Source organism: Lepisma saccharinum, chromosome 2 (assembly GCF_977018435.1).
Source record: "Lepisma saccharinum chromosome 2, izLepSacc3.1, whole genome shotgun sequence".
Lineage (NCBI taxonomy): Eukaryota > Metazoa > Arthropoda > Insecta > Zygentoma > Lepismatidae > Lepisma > Lepisma saccharinum.
Window position 1 is genome coordinate 165,762,838 of NC_139230.1, and position 23,750 is coordinate 165,786,587.

The following is a 23,750-nucleotide window of genomic DNA, read 5'->3' on the forward strand; positions in this document are numbered from 1 at the left end:
TTTTGCCAACACTTCATTGAATTGCAGCACATCATGGACAGACAACATTGTGTGCTGAACCAACACTAATCTCCAAAATGGCAGCTATACCCTTCACAAGCTCTTCCACTGTGGTGATGTTTTCGTTTGTCACTATGTGGTGTGCCTGGCCCATTCGCGGGGCATCCTCCACAGAAGTTACGCCACTTTTAAACTTTCTACACCACTCGTACACTTGCTGCAGGGACACACACAAATCACCGTACTGTGCTTTTATCCAGCTATGAATTTTTTAAGTGGTTTAACACCTTCACTACTCAAAAAATGCATCACAGATCACTGCTCTATCGCGGTGCATGTTGACAATGGGGCGGCCATCTTTGCACTGATGCTGCTTCCTTCATCAGTGTTGCAGCATCATGTTGCCACCTGTTGGTCATTCTTTCAACCACAAGGATAACTCCTGCTAACTTACCAATCAATCGTACAACTTTTCGGAATTTTATTGCACTTTTAATGTTTTCATTTGGATCACACTCGTATTTGATTTTACTTATAAAAAAAATAATCATGACACACATCTAATACATACTGATATACAAATAAATAAAATGAAATTTCCAATACTTAAAAATTCAAATAAACTTAAAAAGCTTGAATATAAAATTATTTTTACTGAAAAAATATGTACAAATAAGATTAGAACAAATATGCATGAACAATAAAGAAAACTAAAAGCCTTTGATTTAACAGTATGGAAAACATGAAAAAAAAAACACACACATTCAAAGAGGCAGGGGGGAAGGGTCTTCACTCACTAGCAAGTAAACAACTTACTTGAGTTACGAAGAATAGAAGAAAGAGTGCTGCTTCCATGATTAACGTGGCTGAAAAATCGCTCTTGCACCATTTGCCTATTTCGTTGTTCCCATTCTCTGCGAAGATTTTGAGCTTCAGCAGCTAATTCAGGTGGTAGAACAGATATTTGGGAATCTTCCATGTCTGTCAGGATCTGCAAATAAATTGTTAATGTTAAGTTCATTTCTCATCTAATGGTGCATCCTATAGTCCCAAGTTGAGGAAAGACTTTACCAGATAAAAGTGCAAGATTGTATTGGGGTCTACACAAGACAAATTAAAAGGAAGTTAAATGCAGTGTCAGACTAATGTCGGACTTAGAAATTCAAATACCTTCTTCAAGAAGGTGGAATCATCACCCAACAGAGAGGTCAAATCTTTGGGGAGCATGAGTTTACACTGTAGGTATATAAAATCAACACATTCCAGAAGGATGTGTTTGACACTGAAATTGACAGCACATGACAAACATAACGATGTAGATGTATCCACATTATGTAATAATGGCTGAAATGGCAGTGACTGATCCGCATATGTGTGCGAGTTGACTTCCTAATAGCAGAAGGGATGTGAGGGGACTTCCACAACTCTATGGTCAGCTTGATGGTATGGAGTTTTATTTCTGGTCTTTTAGTTCCAGGAATGCTGCCATCATTGTAAAAGCAGATGCTGGAATGTGTTCCAAACAACTTTATGCAGAACTGGCACAGGTTACATGATGGCATATGTACTATCTTTGGCAGCTGCATCAGCAAGAGTGTTCCCACAGATACCACCATGGCCTGGTAACCATGGGGAAACTTGGGGATAGGCATTAGTACTTAAGTAGGATAGTACACACCATAGGCGTAGCTAGAACTTCATATTTGGGTGTGCACAAAAAAATGAGGTCTTGTACCTTTTTAATAGCATATTTTGCAACACAATCACTTGGCTCTTTAACTGCACTGATGGTTGTAAAGGAATGTAAATTCACTAAATGACAGTGTTGAAAATTTCTGAATATATGTAGTAGAAAAAAATCAAATTGCATAGAAATGACACACACACACACAAAATGTTCATAAATGTTACAAAAAATACATCAAAATACACGTCATCTATAACAAGAGATGTCTGTCAAAATGTACAATGTTCTTAAACTCATCAATAACTTCATTTACATCAATAGATGATGCTTTTTCCTGTTCCACAAATAGCAAGAGCAGGGCTTCCAATCTATCCTGCTTCTGAGTTGCTCTTAATTTAGTTTTAACTTGGAAAAGCTTGGAGAAAGATCTCACACATGTGCAGCTTGTGACAGGTATAGAAGAAAAGCACTGTTGTACAGAGTAGAATGCAGTAAATATCTTCTTTCTCCAATGACATCAAAAAATCGAAAATCTATAGACACTCGTTTCATCAGCGATAATACACACGTTTGTACCAAGTAATGACATTTTTAATTTCTTACAAACTGCCGCTTATTTTCTCTCTTATTGAAATATCTGTCTTTAATTCTCTTCGATAAAGCAGCCCATTAGGGTGTGCCTAGGCACACTCGGCACACCCCGTAGCTATGCCTATGGTACACACATTAGTACTTAAGTAGGATAGTATACACCAGAGGATGTTTATTGTGCTGGCTTTCCAGACTGCGAATCCACGCGAGTTGAAGTGGTAAAACATGAAGATGAACATTTAACCCTTAAAGGATGGACCCATGTCACAGCATGTATTTCCCTTAAAGGATGGACCCATGTCACAGCATGTATTTCCCTTAAAGAATGGGCCCATGTCACAGCATGTATTTCCCTTAAAGAATGGGCCCATGTCACAGCAGGTATTTCCCTTAAAGAATGGGCCCATGTCACAGCAGGTATTTCCCTTAAAGAATGGGCCCATGTCACAGCAGGTATTTCCCTTAAGGGCAGCTTGTGACACCTTTCTCGTAGTATGTTACTTTTTTAACATCTGTAACTTGGATAATGATCGGAGATACATGTTTTGAGTTCTGCATGAGTTTAGAGGTATGTAATTAACAATTAGTAAAGTTTAATTTCATTGTTACTATTTGGGGGGGGGGGGGTAGGTGTTCGAAAAATTGTGATTTTCTTTTGAGATTTATTTTCATTGGTTTCGAGAACATCACTTCTTTCTCAAATTTTGGTGTTTTAAAAGACACTTTTGGCAATAGAAGTATGACCTTCCAACATTCCTAGTGCCAAAAGCAGGGGTGGAGGCAGCAGGGGTGGAGGCAGCAGGAGGGGGAAGGGGGAGGTGGCAGGGAAAGAAAGTCATGGGGGTCTGATGAATTTCAAATTTTGTGTAAAAATATAGTTTCTTTACCTATTTTTTTCTTCTTCTAACTGATTATGGAAAATTTATTTTCTTCCCATCAGGATTATAGCCCAAAATATACTGAACAAAACGAGGTATCATTTGTACCCATAAAATTCTTAGTTCCGGAAATGTAAAATTTCATTTAGAAGCATGCAGAATTTCAAATTTCCCACTGAAAACATGCTCGGCGTTAGTGCAAATACCTGGAAAATCAGCCTAGGCATTTAAGGGTTAAAATGGCAAATAATTCAGCACTGAAAATTCTGCATTCCACAGGAGGACTAAAACTGTATGCATGGTTGTCAGCACCAAAACCACAGCCAATGTACTCAGCTGATTAGGATTCATCTGTGTAAAAATGTTTGGGAGGGACACTGACAGGTAAAAGAGATGTATCGGGAACTGCTACATCAAGTTCAGTGCCACATATGCCAAAGTTTCAAGTGGTGTGTGGTCTCGCAAAGTAGCAAGCATTCCATTTGCTCCACCCCAGTGATAGTAGGAAAGATAAGGTAGTGTTTCATTATCAACAAGCACAGCTAATAGAGGAGATAAGCAACCGATTTCTCTACAATACTGATGGTAGTTCAAAGGACTCAACAGAGGGGCTAGGAATTGGGATTTGTATGATAGGCCCCAGTAGCCAGTCAAAGGCCCAAATGATGAACAGCGTTCAAGTGAAGTAAGACTAATTCTCTTTCCTGATTATGTAAATCCATTAAACTATTGATAATATCTAGACAACAGTGAAACAAAACAACATGAAAATTAATGTCAATGTTCTAGAAGGAATTCATTGTCTAAGCAGATGTAATTTTTCAGATTTTGGAATATGGTAGTGGTTTTTTGAAGAGAGGAAAATTTGAATGAGTCGAGTTGGTGTTTTAAGTCCACTTTATGCACAGCAAGGATAATCGGGACTGGACCTTGTGCCTCCACTGGGTATTGAACCCAGGACCCCTTGATTACAAGGCTGCAATGCTACCACTGTGCCATCAGGGAGGCCCAAAGGAAAATTTGAAAACAGCTGCCCTGGCTGCAGCCAAAGGTCCAGTCATGCCTTGAGATGATTCAGTGTCAGTTGGAGTTTTCGAGTAGCAAAGTGCAAATTTCATGAATGACAAAAGAAAGCAAGATTGTCTACGTAAAGTAAACCTCAACATGGGAGCCCTGGGCGAAACCATTCTCCTGTACATAATTCTCTGAGAAAGTATTTCCCACACAAGCTTGTCCTATGAGTTTGTGACCATTTAATGTCTCAAGGACCTCGTGGAAGGTACGGACAGACTTTGTTTTGAAGTATCACCTGGGGAACATGGAGATGCCTACTCCACTCTATATGGAAATACAGTTAAGTTACATATTCTTTGTACAACACTTAGGTAGCAAATATGCATCTTAAGATGAGTGTATTTTGGGATCAGACTTCATGTTCTACATTACATAACCTGCTACTAGATAATCTCAATAACATTTTACACTCGCAACACACTTTTATTAGCAACAGTTACCTTTGAATAGGTTGCTCATCAAATGTGCATTTGCTGTGGTGTTTTCAGCACACACCCACAGTTCATATTTTCAAACAATTTGAGGGACTTGAAATAAGTATAGAAGACTTTCAATTCCCTATCTACAAAATCCTGAAAACCCTACTTAGTTTCATTAACAAGTAATTACCATATTTACACACATACATTGTTCACTTTTTTTCCCTTCAAAATTTGTGCCCCCAAAAACTGTGGTGTGTATTATGCACGGAATAATTTGGAAAATATATATATATCAACAGGTGAAGATTCAATTATTAGGTTGAGTTTATTTTAGTAATAATAATATAAAAAAAACACACACACACAAAGTGAAATAGCAGTTTCCCATGATTTTTCAACCAGGATTGACAAATTCTTCATACTTTTTCCCCCCATAGCCAACATGGCAAACAAGAAGAAATTAAAAGTTTTCACAAGTCCCTCCCTCCTCTCTCTCCCTCCCATCCACTAGGAAGGATTTCATAAACGCATGGGTAAAAGGAAGTATGAATAGTAATTGAGCTCAATTATTGACATGCACTTTGGTGGAGGGAGGGAGAACAGACACCTCAGTCACAATTTTAGAATGTGTTCAAACCCTAGAGAAAGCTGCATTTATTGACTATCGGTTTTTACAATAGTGTGCAATTTTCCTCAATCGTAAGGCAGAAGTTCAAGGTTACATGGTGAATTAATGAGACTGCTGCAAAACAAGAGGGGGAGGGAGAGGTCATCTGGGCTATAGAACAGGCTTCTGGCAAATTTTATGCCATCAGCAGGGTTTGGAAAACATACAAAGTGAGAAACTAGAGTTACGGCAAACGTAAGATCAAGATAAACACCCTAATGTTTAACATAGTCTTTTGCCGGGACTTGGCTGAACAGATTAAGTGGGTAAACCTTGCTTGCACCCTTGTATTTGCACCTGTTGATATATGTGTGTTAAACACAGTGACAGTGAAAATGTGTGTTTTCATGTTGGCTATCCGAATTATTCCGTGCATAACACACACCAGTTTTATGGGGCAAAAATTTTGGGAAAAAGTGTGCATTATACATGAGTAAATACAGTAACTGAGATTTCACCATATTAGCATTGTTTTAGGCAGGTTTAATAATATTACCACATACGATGGCCACACTGGCAGAGAGAGAAACACTGTGGGAGTCAGACTATGTAACATGGCCAGACTTCCTGGTGGTCTTCGATAAAAGCACCACCAATGCCAGCGAGGTGGATTGGCCTGCCGTAGTCCCACAACTCCCAGTCATGGAAAGAAATGCTTCCCACATAAGACTATTGATATTAAGGCTGTATGGGGAAAGATTTTTTTCCCCCATGACTGTACCCTGCACACAGGCTCATTAACCACCACATGGCAGGCTATATAATCACCATTAACTAAATCAAAATTCTCTCTTTTTAGTACTTACAGCTTGTCTAAGAGCAGGTTGAAGATTCTGAAAGAATGCAGCGGCATCTACAGGATCATTGGGATTTGTCGATGCTGCAGCTTGCCTCTGCTGTTCAAGACGCTGTTGAGCAAGAACTTCTTCTTGAATAGCAGGTGGCAGAGCAGCAAGGAACTCTGGGTTTACTTCTGGCATTCCATCAGGTCCACTTTCAGTAGCTTGAGCCTGGGCACGTTGTCTAATCCTCTGCAATCTAAAAGAATAACATTTTCAGAGATGAAATAATGTATCCCTACAACCACAGAACATGAAATTCAAAGAAATAACAACTGTAGTCATCATTATACATTTCGTACTTTCAGAAAAGCAAACACTGTAACCCCCCCCCCACAAACAAACACAATACCACAGTAATGAAATATATGTTACATGCATCAAGTTCCCTCTTCCATATGCCAACAAAAAATGCAACAAAAAGAAACACACAAATTAAAATCCGGATAAAGAACATATCCAACAGGGTTAAGTTTACTTACACATGTCACCTCCCAACACACACACACAAGCACACATTTGCTAGGAACTTCATTGTACTTATATTTATTCCAAATGGGTAAATGGATGTTCACTGATTTTATAGCAATTTTCATAATCCTGCTGATTAGATACGCCCAGTCTGCAATAATTACTGTGTTCACATGCATGAATACAATAAGCTAATTTCAACTTCCACATGGGTTCTTTAATGTTAAATCGTAAATCCATTCCGGCATCAAAGCAACTTGATATTTGTACTATTCACACTAGGGCTGGGCCAATCTCACTTTTGAACAGATACCCATAGCAATGCTTAAAAAACTAACGATTAAAAGCTGTTCAAAATACTGATTAATACTAGTGAGTGAGTATTCCATTCCAATTGTAAGTGACAATTTAACACTTTGTTTCAAAATATTTAAAAATTAAGTCAGAATGTTAGATACCTGTTATGTAATCACAAAACACAATTACCAGAACTCTCACAATACTGTAGCAAAATAAATGGAACCTTTGAATTGTTTCCAGGATATTTAGACACTGCAGAAGACCAAAATGCCGGAAAAGCTGATACTTTTTAAACAATCATTATTTGACATATACAAAAGCAAAAATTAAAACCTCTTTACTTATTAATCTTGACATCCTCTGTGGCAGAGTGGTTATCACAGCATGCTACTAAGCCAAGGGTCCAGGTTTCGAATCCCAGCCTGGCCACGGGTGTTCATTGTGAGCATCCCTTCATCAATGCCATCGTATCATCACTAGTCGTCACAATTAGCCAAAAGTGCCAGAAAAGCTAATAAAATAAACCAGAACAAATCAAAACCTATTTTTATTTATAAACTTACCTCAATTGCTCACTGATTACTTCCTCTCTCATTTCTTCTGGCAGAGCAGCTAAAAATGAAGGATCCACGCCTTCTGGGATCTCTATGTTACCAAGAGCTGTGTTGCTTGTTTCTCCAGGCTCATGTACTTGGGTAGAGGGAGCTGAATCTGATTCTGCAGCATTGGCACTATAAACAGATCATGTGAATCAATATTTTCTAACTACATAAAATTATCTTTAAAATAGAATCTTCTACATAGGACAGAACCAGCACAAAGAAGTTGTGTCTGATATGAAAACAAAATAATAATTTTCAAAAATATTCTGAATACTGCTCATATTAATGTATAAATATTTCAAATTAAAATCTGGAAGTAGTGATCGGACAAAATAGGAAATTTGCCAATTCTGATTTACTTGCAAATAATTTTTTGAACTGATTTTGAAATTGAACAGTTTCTTTACACATCATTTCAGAGAAATACAATGCCATTTCCAGCTTGGAAAAACCAACATTACAAATATGCATTCTTTGTATTTATCTTATTTATCATCACTTTTCTTCTTCGTCAGGACTTGAAAATCCAGAACTTTTGCTGTAGAAACACACACACAGAAGCCAGTTACTAAGTTTGTGAAAACTACATACTGGAACCTGTCTCACTACAGGCTTTTAGCGATTTCACACTTGCATTTTTGGCTGATATTCACACTTGAAAGAAGTACATTAGAAGCACAGAGCAACAAAATGAAACTTTTACATTATGAGCTCCAAAGAAGCCTCATGAACATTGATGACTCTGAGATGGGAAGCTTGATCACATTGAAGCTGATCACAGAGGACATACTGATAATAGTTTTGGCAAGTTTAATGCAATGTAGTGAAGTACCTTAAGATTTATTAAATATGTCTTTGAAGCTGTTTTCTTGCAATGATCCTATATCTTTCAACTTTCTTCTATCTTTCTTATAAATATGTGAAAACTGTTTCTGTAGCAGTGAAATGCATTTTGCACACATTGCATATCCGTGAAGTGCAAAAACATTAAATTTAGGGGGGAAACTATGCAATTTTTGGCACTTCGCAAATAATATTCAGCAGTGTCATGTAAAGCTTTCCCATGAAGTGATAGTCTTTAATATCGACTAGATAATATCGAATTAGATAAAAAATAGGCAAAGTCAGCCATTGAAGCTGTGCACTTGCAATGATATTACTTTCCAATTTTTTTTTCTGTTTAGAAACTTTTAGGAGAGAGAGCACGTACATGCATGCATGAATAGGTGTGCATGAGTGAGAGGATTAAAATAGGTTGTATTGTGCTTATCCATTCATCATGCAGAAGAGTAGGAGAACAAGGTACTTTTTTCACTGCTGTAGAAAATTTTATTACCATTATTGCAGAGTATATCAGGATCTGCAGCCGGCCCCCATGGTGGAGGGTTAGCACTTTGCACTACGAAGGTAGGGGTCCTGGGTTCAAATCCCGGCATGGATGTTTGCGAGTGTCAATTTATCAATTTCATCATATCATCATTCACCCTCATCTTTGCAAATTAGCCAAACAGTGGCACAAAAAGCAAAGTAAAATAAACCAAATCAATCAATATATCAGGATCTGCAAATTTCCTGCTTCATTATATCACCAAATATTCTATTGGAAATCTGCACCATAACAACCATGACACAAATAAATGTCACACTTACTTGTGTTCCCGTGTTTCACCTCCTTCAGTAGCAAGTGGATCAGTTTCTCCATTATCTATCTGGGATCGAAGCCAACTAGCTGCTGCTTCAAGGTCAATGCAATCTTCTGGTAAACCAATTTCTCTTGCAGGTGGACGAATGGCACAGTCCTGCAAAGTTAAACTGTGTTCTAAGATAACATTCACACTGTCATCAGGTATTGCATCTTCTTCAGGCATTCTACGAGATTCAAAACTAGCAGGCGGAGCCACTGTTTCTGGTCGTCTCTCTTCTCGAATCGCAGCTTCCTGAGAACTAGCACCAGATGATGGTCTAGCATCCAGACTTCTGTTTGCTAATGCTTGTATTACTGCACTGGAAACACTTGATATTGGTATTAAAGGTGGTGGAGGGTTAGTTAGTAATGTGTAACTACGGGAATCTATACGTGCCGATAGAGGGTCTGGAGGATTACTGTCCTCAGATACTGTCAAATCTATTGTTTCTATGTTATCGCTTGTACAAGGCTGGGATATATCATCACGCTCATCAGTGACAACTCCAATACACGAAGCTATCATTCTTCCTAGAGGCAGCTGTGATGATGAGTCCACAGCAGATGAAGGCATTTCCGTGGTAGCTGTGGGAGCCTGTGATGGAAGAATTTCAGTAAGTGATGTAAGAAGACCGGAGGTCAGTTCGGAGAAATCAGTGCCTTCAATTGGTGTTGATGTTGAAAATGTTGGACGCAACACTGATTCTACTATTGACTCTGCTAAACTTTCAGTTGCTGACGATACAGTAGTGGATGTTGTAGTCTGGACACATGGTGCACTTTCAAGGGTTGCTGCATTATCTGAAGTAGCTACTTCCATGTCACCTAAAACAGAAAAATACAGATACAGGTTAAAAAAAAAACCACAAATCTGCTAAAATTGTTATACACATAAAATAGATATCAAAAAAGTATTCTTGGGTTACTAGCCAGGTTAAATCTGTATTAACATTCAACCTTTTGAGCACATACATTACTCTTATCCTCAGGGTATATTGATTAAAGACCAAGAGTGAGGTTAAGTCGTGTCTCGGCATATATTGCTACAGCACCTTGTGCAACATATTCAAGATTGAAATATTAACAACAGCTTGCTCCTAGAGATTGGTGATCATAACTCCTTCCTTCCAGTCAATTTTTGCAAAAAGGACTTCAGTTGTAAAAGACATGTGACTATAAGAAGAATTGTATATCCCTGTACATGCAACTTATAGTGAAATCGCCTCTTATGAAATACTGTACTTTCACTTTTTTGTAGTCTTGAGTAATACAATTTATCTGAGGAGAATCACATTCTGCTTTATGAGCACCCTTTGTTCCTCTTTGATAAGTTGCATTTTACAGAGCTGTAGCTCAAAATTGTTAGTGAACACAAAGCGCAGAAAGGAACAAAGGTTCTCTATAGCCATAGTTTGCAACTGGGCTCAGGCCGCTATGAGGGAATTGCATGAATCACAGACAACAAAATTTCACACTTTCTAAAAAATAGAGGTTCATTTACATAAAACCTCATTTCACATAAGCAAATCTCAAAACAACAAAAAGAATCAGATTTAGCCCACAACAAGGAAACTCATTTTTAACCTTGAACTAGATCAAAAGCAAACCATTTTAATTCTAAATTTGACTTCCTTATGTTGCTACGTTCAAACAAGACTATTCTAATTTTAAATAAAAGACTGAATGTGTAAATTAAGAAGGAACCTATCCTCTCACACTGGTAAGACATATTACAAAAAAATTAAGAAACTTATGTACTGCTAACTACACTACATAACTAATTACCTGCAGCAGGTGCAAACTCAAACTACAATCTTACACACTGCTAACTACACTACACAACTAATTACCTATGGCAGGTGCTAACTCAAACTACAATTACACTATTCAATAAAAAATAAAATGAATGTGCTTTCCACATTGTGAGTTCTATTGTTTTTCAATTAATTTTTTTTTTTCGGTAGGAAGCCAAGTGGAACCTAAAACTGTGTTGTGTGCGACTTTGATGAACCAAAAGTGAGTGCATTTTTACATAAGTACCAATGACATGTCGTACCCATGATGTAAACTTTCTTTATCTACTCAAGAACAAATGAGGCCTCGATTAGAATATTTATAAAATACTGGTTATGCAATGGAAAACTAAGCTATAAATGTATCTCAAGGTAGGAGCATTTCGGGTTTATTACACTTAAATCATGAACGATGATTTGACAAACACTGCTGGTTTCTCCATCAATGTACAGCCAGATTAATTCTTATTCAAAATATTCAAAACTGAAGAATCTTGGCTGAGAATAAAATATATATGTTGTGAGCTGGTAGTTCTGTGTGTAGTAACCTTGATCCTTACTCTCTCCAGCAGCATTCATTCGCAGTGCTGCAGCGATAAAGAATCCCACCAAGTGTGAAGTGTGGGCTGTGATGTGGTTTCTCCAGGCAAAATGTGAATGTCCAGCAAACATTTGCCATCATATTGCAGCACTTTATGGGAACATTAAGAATCGTCAAAATGTGACGAAGTGGTGTCATACGCTTCGCGAGAGATAGGACAGATATTCATGATGAACACAGGAGCGGGAGGCCATCTGTAATCTCAGATGACCTTCTTAAAGGCACGACACCACTTCATCACATTTTGATGATTCATAATGTATCCATAAACTGTTGCAACTTGATGGATGAATGTTTGCTGGACATTCGCTTGGAGAAACTGAATCACAGCCTGCACTTCACATTTGGAAGGATTCTTTATCATCGCAGGCATTTCCAGCACATGTGACTCGGTGAGAGAGAGCCCAGCACTGCGAAAGTATACTACTGGAAAGAGTAAGGATCAATGTTACTGTCAGTGTTGTCAACTTATGCCTTACATATTTTCACTAAGATATATATCAGTTGTATCTTTACTTTTCTGACACGCTTCGCATTTTAGAACGTACCTTCTGTTGATACTTTCTTCTCTTCATTTTCTTTCTTCTTTGCATCATCCTCTTCAATCTGCTTCTTCTTTTTCTCCCTCCTTTCAGCAAGTTCCTTATCTCTAATCTTAGACAGATATTTGGATAACTTGTGGACAATTACTGTAATAATAAGCATACAAACTACAATTACACAAACTAAATATTTAATTTAAACATATGTACAGCAGAAGAGATGAAATTGAATTTGTATATGTATTTTGTCAAGTTCTTGTCTTCCAGTCATGGAATGAGAACTAGCTCTATTTAAACACCACAAAATAGCATGGGGTACAGCACATTTGAAAAATATTTTTTTTTAAAAAAATTTCACAATTTTCACTTGGTAATGCTTAGAAGATTAAAGATTACAAAATGTTGAATCATTTCTTCTGTGGTTCAGATTCTGCTTTACTGTAGATCCAATCTGAATATTCTTGTACATACACAAAGTGGACTTAAAACTAGCTTAGACAATGTTACATATTCAACTACAGTTACACCACTTTAATAAATACATAACACTTCTTGAACTAGCATGGATTAAAACATGCTCAGTGACCAATGTGAATTTTTTCCAACAGTGCTGATATAATATTTACTGACACAGATAACTGAATGTAACTTTGTGATAAACAACCTTTTAATTTAACAAACATGAAACGACATTAGACACCATAATGATAACACAACATATTCTCAAAAGGTGACATGTTCCAACTACAGTGGAACCCCGATTCTATGTTCCTTGATTTTACATTTTCCCGCATTTTAAGTTCTTTCAATTTGGTCCCCTGAAAAACGTAAAATCAAGGTTTCACTGTATATTTCATCATGAAATTAAATGCTAAATGTGGAACACATTCTCATACATAATAACTTCTTGTTATTTTACATTCGCGGATATGACATTTTCCCCACATTCAATCTTGATGGTCCCAACATGGCAAAATGTTAATAAAATTTTTGATTTTACATCTTTCTGCATTTTAAGTATTTTCAGTTTGCCCCCCTGAAAAACGTAAAATCGAAGTTCCACTGTAATTGTAGTGTAAGCACTGACATGAATCAGTGTGTATGTATATGCAATGACACTGGTTGAGCCCCTTACATAGTGTAAGGTCTTTCTTTCTGCCAGAGTTGGTCGAGGTCAATCAGTGCTCTATCCACATTGGTTGATGTAGACATATTGGAGTATTGGTAAAATTACTGATAATTTTACATATCTGATATATCGAAAAAAAAAAAATTCCTGTAATTTGGCGTAAAATTGTGCCATTTTGATATTTATGAATATATATGCATATAATTCATATGACCTGATTTCATAACATACAAGTTTAAATGTGAACTTCATTTTTTTAAAAAGGCAAAGCCCATTGCATTCACCTGGTCATGTAAGGAGGATATGAATGGTTTCAATTCATGGTGATGATAGTAGGTTTTACCAGAGAGAAAGAAACAGTGAATTTAGACATTACTTCACAAAACCATCTTCCACAAATTATACCTTTACTTTCATTTCAAAATAATTAAATAACAGAATTTTGCACCAACTTTTAAAAAGTGTGAAATTTTTTATTAAAGTGCAAATATCCAAAAACTAATTTCAATCTGAAATTGAACAGTTTTTGGTACTAAAATTGGTTTTGTTATTCATCAAATATATGTATGCATGCAGTGCTTTTTTCCCAGGAAAAATGGTTTTGATAGTCTTCAAGTTGGTTTGTTGTTATTATTGTATTGGCTAGTTGTGGAATGTTCCTAAATAGGGCTCAGAAGTTGATGAAAAATCATATATTTTTTTTTCTGGGCATTGAAGACAATGCTAAAACTAATAGCAGTCCATTTTCCTTCAGTTAGAACCAGAAAACATGGTCTTTATTCTCCATTTTTTTGTCATTTTCTGGTCTTTTATTTCATCTCGTAAGTCATTTTCAGTACTTTGTCATTTTTGCATTTTTAAAATCATTTATGAGGTTTCGTTTTCGTTCTTTCCCTGTTGTTTCATGAATTGAAATTTCATACCAATACGCCGTCAATTGAAAATATGATCAACACAAAAGGACAACATTACTTTTAACTGAAGTCTTTGGAATTACAAGTTAGAAAAATGCTACTCTTATATGTAACATATACAGAGTGATCCATTGAAGTGTAGACTACCATGTTAGTGTTTACGCTATCAGCAAGTGATGCACTCACAGCCGAATGTCGGCAATGTAGACTGTCCGTGAATCAAGTGTGGAAGATTCCATAACTAGTTTAAAGAGTGATTTATTTATGACATGGAACTTGTTTCAAATCATATTTGAACTTCACTTGCCAATTGATTTAACACACATGAATCATAAATAAACACACACTGTGCGGTAGAAATCATTTGCTGAGCCATAACTAGGGGATGGATTTATATGTAAGTACATATTTATGTATGAAGCTGAAATCAAATCAGTTATATTTTGTATTATCTTTGTGCATCATGGCATGTAGACTCGAAAAATTAATTTTTATTTTCAATATTTGTACAGGTTTTGGTTCTTATTTTATATATTTCAGTTATATTTACATATTTCCATAATTCAGAACATTTCAACGTATACTCCATATTCGTGCAATAACTACATGTCCCAAAGAGTTGTGTTTGTGTACTTCTTGTGAATAACTGACAAAGTCCGAAGCAATGTTAAACAAATGAAAGTTTACAACCCTTTTTATACTCTCCAATTGCGTTATTACAATTTCTCTGTCATCCGAACAATGTTTTTTCTCCTTTACACCTCCTAACTGTTTACTTTTGCTATAGTACAACACTTGAAATTCCTGTTTATTTACAATTGTCAACAATAGAGAATGAGGCTCGAGCACCAGTTCCTGGTTGCTACAAACATTGGAAGAGAGTCCTAAGTCTAGCAGCCCATTGCCAACCCCACCCTCGTAACTAGTTGAATGGTCAACAGCAATGCCGGAAGCAAAGATTTTGACACACACATACGGGATTCACTTCTGGTTTCTCTTCAAGACAAGTCACAGTAAGAGTTATTATGCCAAGACTTTACTTTATGTAGCTGGTGTAGTGTCTTGTGTTATTAAAAAGGTACTTATCTTTTACAATTTTAAGTCCATATTTAACTCCATATTTTTGTGAAAATAACTAAATATGTATTTACATATTTAGCACATTTTTACTACATATAAATCCATTCCCTGGCCAAAACACGCTTTGCGGTTGAATACACTAGAAAACACACAATACGTAACAAGCACCCTATCACTTCATAGTTGCCACACTAACAAACAGGCCACACAATACAAAACAAGGACCCTTGTCACTTCACAGTCTCTTGTGCACTTTCAGGACATTCGTAAAAACTGGTTTCTAGCTCCCTTTGCCAGCTTACCTTAGTGGGTGTCTCAATAAAGATGTATTAAAAATGTGTGTGCATCGAAGGAGACTAGTTTGAACACCTCCTTTTATAAATCTGGTAAGTAACTCACTTATTATGGCATTTGCTGTACTCACAATTTGGTGAGAACAAACCAACCAAGACTGTTTTTTGTACAGCTGATATGTCTGGGTATTCCAGGATAAACAAACTTAAAATTTTGTACCAAATTCTGTCCATCTGCCATGAGGCCTGTGTCACATGACAGTATGGCTATTCCAAGTGTATCAACTGAATCTGTACTTGATGATGAGATGATAGCATCACGAATCAACTGTGGTTCAGAGTCCTCTGATGAGAATTTGAATTTCTTCTATTTGTAGCTATGTATCTATTAGTCATTTATATCATGCTCTTCATAATTTCTGAGACTAACTACATTTGAAATAGCAAAAACAATAGCCTGAAAAAGCATTGTGCTATGTTCAACTTGAAGTGTAATGAAAATGTTCATTCCTTTTGCTAATGTGACTTTAGAACACCCTGTATGAACAGAAACTAATCTCGGGCAACATCTGCTTATTCTCTCTGCTACAAGAATTAAATTACTACTTAATTTATTCTCCTCCAAGTATTGTAAGGAGTGAAAAATGCATGTACTTTTACAATTTCATTTTTATTGTTATTCTTATTTTCTGCAGGTGAGAGAGAGGCCGACAGCTGGTAGGTAGGCCCTTGTCCCTTACAGGATGTTGCACCATGGGGTTAATCACCCTGTACAAGGGAAACTGACTTGGTTAGTGTAATGAATTGTGGTAAATTTATCTTTCCTCCAGCAAACTAAAAATACTTTGGGTGAACACTACTTTGAGGTTCCCTTGCTGGTCACTATTATTGCTTTAATCTCTGGTCTTAAAGTAAAATTAGTCACAAGATTAAATAAAATTATAATCTGATGCATGTGAAACACAATCTTATTCAGAAAAAGCTTGTGGTGTATTTTATGTAACCTTGAAGTAAAAATACATTAAAACCACATTACAAAATAATTGCTTTTTTTCGCTTTGATTCACCAGATTATGCTGCCAAAAATCAGGTTTTATTGATTTATTCAACTATTCTCTCCTAATTTATGAAAAACCAAGCTTTCATTTTAAGTGAAAATTGTATTTAGGTGATTTTTTGAGATTTTTTAGGTCACCAACTTCAGAGCCTTATTCACTAATGAAAATGAAAAAAAAAAAATGAAGCTTTCATTTTAAGAGCTGAATTTGTTTTTAGGTCAAATTCAGAGCCCTATTTATAAATGATCATGCATCAACTTCATCATATCATTCATCCTCATCATTGCAATTAGCCAATAGTGGCAGAAAAGTGATGTAAAATAAACCGAATCCATCAAGCTCAGTCCCAGTATATGCTGCATAATTTTCACTACAACCCTATAAACTGAACAAAAAATGTATTCTACATGTCTAGTTTCTGAAAAGAACCTGACTTCATACTTAATCTGAACAACTGTACAAATTAAATGAAAGAGATAAACATACTTGACACAGCATCAGGAGGTGAATCATCATCCAGCAACTTGGACTCTTCAGTCCACCATTGTAGAGCAGTCGGCACATTGTTAACAGTTGCAGCCAAACTAGGCCCACAAAGATAACCAGATTGATCCTGTAACAGTGAAATTTTGTAATAATAATGATCCACATTTGTTTCTTTATTCTGCATAAAAGCACAGACTCCAAAACCCAGAATAAGTTTAGGAAAACACAATACCCTCAATTTCATTTATGTGTAAAACTCTTTGGATAAGGTATGAAGGTAAGCCTTAAAAAATATGTATATATGGGACCGATTATTCGGTACTCTATCAGTATCTGCTGATATAGGCATATCGGTGTATCGGTAAAATTACTGATTATTTTGCCGATCCGATATATCGATAAATATAAAATAATTTAGTGCAAAATTCGGCCATTTTGTTGCAATTTTTATGGATAATCTCGATGCCCTACTTTCTAAAAAAGTTATTGTCTAAATATTCAACTTCTTTTGCACAGCAGTCACCTCAAAACACACATTTATTAAGGAGATCAATGAACATTTCAGGTTCTTCAAGGACCATTTCTAATTTTATATCGGATCGGTAGAATATCGGTATCGGTAAATTTTATATCGGTACTTTATTGGTATCGGCTAAAATTTCATATCGACCCATCCCAAATATATATTCATACTCTGGGAGTAAACTTTGAAATTGGTAGGGTTGAAAAGAAAAATTCATAGTGAAACACCAAAGATTATTTAATAATTTTGACCCACACCCACAATGGAACTGACAATTAAAATGTCCAAATCATGCAAATTCAAGAAGGTACTTTTGACATACCAAATATATGTGTATTTGATTATACATACTATAAACAAGGAAAGACAAGTGCTTAAAGCGAGAGGGATGCAGGTGGCAAACTTTTTGCAAAACATCCTACAGCTCTCACTGTCAACATCTGAAACCATAGCCCAGCTAGTCCAAACTCCCCTCCAGCTAACAATTTCCACTTCAAGTGTTGTTGCATACTGTACAAAACTAAGTCTTGATATTGAAAATATAGTTGGTTTTCCCAATTCATTTCAAAGGACCACTGCTTTCAACAACAAAGGTTACAGCATCCGAGATGGAGATGGTAGTGTCTCACTGCTTTGATTTGTTCCCAGGTGATGGTAGTTCCAATCACCAGCACCAATTGATTGGAGAAATTGGAACTACCACCATGTGGAAACAAACACCCAGCAGTGGAAATACTTAAAACATAACCAAAACAACATTAAAACTGTGTTTACCATGCTCACCATGAATAAGTCGATGCTAATGAAGACTGTAAAAGCATTCAATTATGCAACATCTGTTAATTCTTGTGTTGATGTGGAAATGAATGGTAGGAAAAGTAGAGAAATAAGAAAACTGGTCTCCTAGCAAGGGGAAGTCAGTAAATCAGTCGCAAATAGCAAGAGGCACATAATTTTGGTAAGTAAGAAAGCAAAATTTCAGTACAAAAATGTCAATTTCGGGTTCAAAAGCGGTGTATGAAATTACATTTTGGTTTTAAGATTGTGAATATAATCCTAAATTTGATTTAAAAACTACACTTATTACACAAAATTAACATTTCACTTCTAAAAGCACATTTATGTAGTTATCAGAGTATTAAGTTTATTTCTGTGTAAAGGAGTTCATTTTTGCTTCTACAATATTAACAGCACAATTAATCAATTTTCCATGAATTGCATAACTCACAGGACAATTCAGACTTCAGAAGGTGTTGCGTTGGTAAATAAACCCTAAATTTCATGTTTAAGAGTTTATTTCGCATTTTGCAGTTCATCTCGCATTATTCTGTGACAAAACATGGTAGCAAAATGCATCTCACACCTTTCAAAATCATGAAAAATTAACAGTACAATGTGTTATTTGACATTTCGATTTTTTTGTCAAAAATGAAATATGCATGCCCCTACAAATAGCTTTATGAAAAAATACAACACCAGGTTAAAACTTGAAAACTGCTGATTATTACACACACACACACACACACACACACACACATACATACATATCCTGTATTTCAAAATAATTCCTACTGATACTGATGCATTTATCTCATCAGTTCACCAGTGTCTTGACAGATACAGCTTCAAGGTTTCTGGCCTGCTGTCTCAACCAAATTCATACTTAAGCCAACTTGCCTCCCAGCATGAGCATATTCTTTGAAAATTCTAAACAACAAAAATATTTTAAATAAATGCTGTAGGCCAAACCATGAGAGCATTTTATTGCAGTTGCCACACACACACTGTTGTTACCTGATGCCAGAGCTTGAATGATCTCCATTTGCTTTTGACGAAATCTCAATAGAACCTGGTCTGCCTTCATCAGTAACTTTTGGCCATCCTTGGGAAAAATTATCAACCCAAATATGGACTGCTTTGTGTGACAAATACTCCTCACAATAAGAGCCAAGGTGGTCTAGTCAGTAGAGTGTCTGTCTGTCACATGGGAGACCCGGGTTTGATTTTCAGGGTGGGTGATCTAAGATCAGAAATCTGGCAGCCAGAGCATGGTGCTAATCACAGCACCTCCACAATGGCCAAGATTGAGAATGTGTGAGGCTCTACCCCTACATCTCCTTCAGGTGCCTTCATGGCACTTTGCCTTATTCCTCACAATAAATAGAAAGCATATATTTAGGAATATCTCTTACAGAAAGTTGTACAACAGCATGTTGCTCTAAGTTGAACACTTCTTGAGCACAGCCGTCATTTTCAATACTGAGTTATGCACATTAACTTATTATCAAGCTCAGCTGTAATGTCATTTATTCACCTTCTGAAATTACTACATTCCATTATCAGCTATCACACAACTGTTTGTGATGTCTCTCTATTTACTAACTTGCAGTGCAAGTTTGGTTTGGTAGATTATCATTAATTTATGATCTAGCATGCACAGGAGATGTACTTTGTAGGAAATGATGCAAAAATCCTGGCTGGCTTGGTATCTCCTTAGGTAGAGCAATGGCACAGAAAACCTGCATTTCTAGCTATAAGCTCTATGATCATGCTTAATTTGGTAAGACAATATACACCTAGATTTACAAACAAAAGTGAAGTTTCCTTTTGTTGCTATCAAAACTTAAAATATTCTCCTTGAAATAAAGTGGCCGCGGTGGCTCAGTCGGTAACGCGTCTGACTACCATGCTAAAGGTCCCGGGTTCGATCCCCGGCCGGTTCAAATCCGGGAACTTTTCTAACGGTGGAAGCGGTCCCGGCGCCTACCCAGCGTCGAATAACATGGGTACCTGGGGGAAACCCTGGGGGGTAAAGGCGGTCAGGGGCGTGATGCTGATCACATCACCCCCACTCACGACCGGATCAAGAAAGTGTGGGGCGTTACCCCCACACCCCCTATACGCCTTCATGGCGTGGTGCTAAGCACAGGGGAACACTTTATTTTTTTTACTTTTTTTGAAATTACTAAAGTGCAAGTTACATATACAAAAATTCCCTTCTCACAAGGGATTTAATTTTGGCAGCAGCAATAAATTCTGGAACATTGCTGTAGAACTTTAAAAAAAAAAATCACTCACGACTTATGTTCAGTTCCTCTAAATTCCTTAAAAATTTGTAATGAGCTTATTAAAAAATCTTGTTAAATTGTAATTATTATGTAATGGAAGCATAATACATAAAATACATAAATACAGGCTTGAATAGATGATTGTTCTTAACATGCAAATTTATCAATTCAATATTAATTATTAGGGATGGGCCGATATGAAATTTTGGCTACCAATAAAGTACAGACATAATTTACCGATATATATATAACCAATATTCTACTGATGCAACATAAAATTTCAAATGGTCCTTAAAGAATCTAAATGGTTCATTCACGTACTTAATAAATGTGTATTAGCAGATTACTGCAATGCAAAATAAGCTACATATAAAGAGATTTACTTTTAAGAAAAGTAGGGCATGGTTATTGTATGTTTATATCCATAAAAATTATAACAAAATGCAGAATATTGCACTAAATTATAAGATATTTATAGTTAAATTGGATTGGTAAAATTATCGGTAATTTTACTGATAAACTGATATGACTACATTGGCTGATACATACAGAGCGCTGATTAATCTGTCCCATCCCTATTAATTACATATTGGTTGAAAAAATACATACCACCAAATTAATTTCTTCCTCTTCAGTATTTGTAAAAATTCCAAGCCCATTATCCATTACGACAACTCTAGTGTCACGTAAATTCGATGCTATTGTTTGACCTGGGATTGGTAAATCATGTGCACCTGAACCTAAAAGCCTAATTGGAAAGAAAAATTACACAAAATTAATAATAATACATACTGTATATGTATACAAGTTCTAAAGAATGCAGTCAACATTATATCAATCCTGTAGTGAAAGAGTGTTATTTTTATAAAGCATGCAATATGACGTATTTTGATGATAAAAGTTTATACATTATTCAACTCCCAACTAGCAGTTCTGACACAATTACACATTTATTGAAATCTATGGCACTTAGGACATTATTTTTTTTACTACAAATCAGTATTTCCCTCAATTGAATTAATAAAAGTACGAGGCATGTTCAGAAACTAGTAACAGCTGGACGTGCTTCACATATGGAAATGAGAATAGATTAGTTGGCAGGAGATCAATTACACATGTCCACATAAGTAAGTCTCCCTGTAATGTCTGATAGAAATAATTTCATCTTTGTGCTTACAGTTTTTTATTATTTTACTTTTTTTTGTGTTTATGCTATACCATACACAAGGTGCCTATTTTAAAATTTTGATTGTGCTGGATGTATGAGTATCCATACATGTTCATTTTATAACTGACAGCACAATTGTTCATATTTTGTTCACAGTGTGCTGAAAAGTTGAAGCATGTGTTTGTTATTGATAAGTTTGTCACCATGGATGAAGCTGAAGTTACGAAGTGGCTTGCTTGTACTAGTAATAAAGTGTGGAATATGAGTGGCGAGATCATAAATTGAGATACAAAATATATTCAGAGTGAAAGTGACCATTTTTTGCTGACATGGCTCATATGAATGAAGAAGCTGTGGTAGGAATTTTAATTTCTCAAATGAAGCATTGAGATCATATCATATCATATCCAAATGTGTAAGATGTATGAAGGGCATCAATTTGAACATCTGTTGCTGAATGCTTTCCCTTTGGAAGTGGGAAGTGGCTTTATATTACAATAAGTTCATTTCATCTATGTTCCATTTCTTTCCTCCACTTTTCAAATGGGGGCAGATGTTTGGGAGACATTAATTTTCAGTTTCACCTAAAATACAGTTAACTGTGACTGTACTGAACTTAAGTATTTACTAAATGTAAAAGTGGTCAAAATTAATTTTATAACAAAGAAAAAAGTTGTAATGCATTAAGAAATTCACATTGTGGTCATGTGCCTACAAACAAACAAAAAAAAATGTTAGGAAATGCGATAATTGATGGTAACTGAAGAACATGGCAACAATGTGTATGGAAAACTATACACAGGGTACTCTATGACAGAGCAGTGGGAATGAAATTTCATACATGTAACAGATACTGTGTTAAACTTGAGAAACCTAAATATTGCATAATTTACAGGTTCTACATATTTTTCTTCATGGTAAAAACAAAAAAAGTAAAAGTGTCCTGAGAGCTAACTTTTTCTTTGTCTGTTTCCTCACAGTCTTTTCTCAAGCCAAAAAGTATTTCCAGCATGAAAAACCGAGCCTATTTCCAGCTGTAGCATTCATCACAATCTCTCAGATCTCATTAACAGAAATCAACAAAGCACTTTTAAGTAAATCTTCAATTACTCAATATTATGAACAATACATCTATGAACTATACATGTTTCAACTTACCTTTGAAGTATCATAGGTGGGTTAGGATTACGTGGAATCTGAAGGTACTGGTAGCGTCTCTGCCGGTTGGCACGCTGAGTCCTTGAAGTCAGGTTTTCTACTTGTAATGTGTGTCTTGACATTAACAGTGGATGGGATGGTGCAACAGGACTTACTACTGAAATTAAGCGATGCAAATAACTAATCAATCAAATGCAATTTTACATATACATCCTCAGAAAACAAATATCACACTCTCCTTAATTTTACGATGAAATTAGAATTATTACAAATATGGTTGAAAAACTAAAGCATTTTGATTATATTTGGACCAAAGAAGTACTTATCAACAATTAAGTTTTCAATTCTTTTAAAAAACACAAAAATGAAACCATCTCATAAATGAAATTTGTATTTAAATAATTGTAATTTAGTCCCAGTAACAGATTCACTTCTGATACATAGATCTTATTTATACAGTGGAACCTCGATTTTACATTTTAAAGGAACCAAGCTGAAAAAAATTAAAATGCAAGGAAATGTAAAAATTGAGGAAAATTTATAACATTTTTTTATGTTGGGACCATGAAAATTGAATGTATAATGTGGGAAATTGTAAAATCTGGGTTCTACTGTATTAGAGATTAGTTTTTATCATCTTATTTTTAATGCAGAATTTACTTAGTTTATCTGGAACTGCAAGAATGTTTTCTTCATATTTACATCAAAAATAAAATTTACCA

At 35.8% G+C, this 23,750-nt stretch overlaps 1 protein-coding gene across 4 annotated transcripts in view; it reads right to left on the reverse strand.

The window, feature by feature from the left end:
• HUWE1 (HECT, UBA and WWE domain containing E3 ubiquitin protein ligase 1) overlaps window positions 1-23,750 on the reverse strand; it is a 286,413-nt gene that overhangs the window by 54,301 nt on the left and 208,362 nt on the right. For all 4 annotated transcript variants that reach the window (XM_083117661.1, XM_083117662.1, XM_083117659.1 and 1 more), the window contains exons 40-47: window positions 23,029-23,185; window positions 21,312-21,450; window positions 17,112-17,238; window positions 12,158-12,298; window positions 9,182-10,040; window positions 7,493-7,660; window positions 6,126-6,357; window positions 817-991 (exon numbers count right to left, since the gene is read on the reverse strand). In XM_083117661.1, the coding sequence (XP_082973787.1) occupies window positions 817-991; window positions 6,126-6,357; window positions 7,493-7,660; window positions 9,182-10,040; window positions 12,158-12,298; window positions 17,112-17,238; window positions 21,312-21,450; window positions 23,029-23,185 (1,998 nt within the window). The remainder of the gene's footprint in view (window positions 1-816; window positions 992-6,125; window positions 6,358-7,492; window positions 7,661-9,181; window positions 10,041-12,157; window positions 12,299-17,111; window positions 17,239-21,311; window positions 21,451-23,028; window positions 23,186-23,750) is intronic.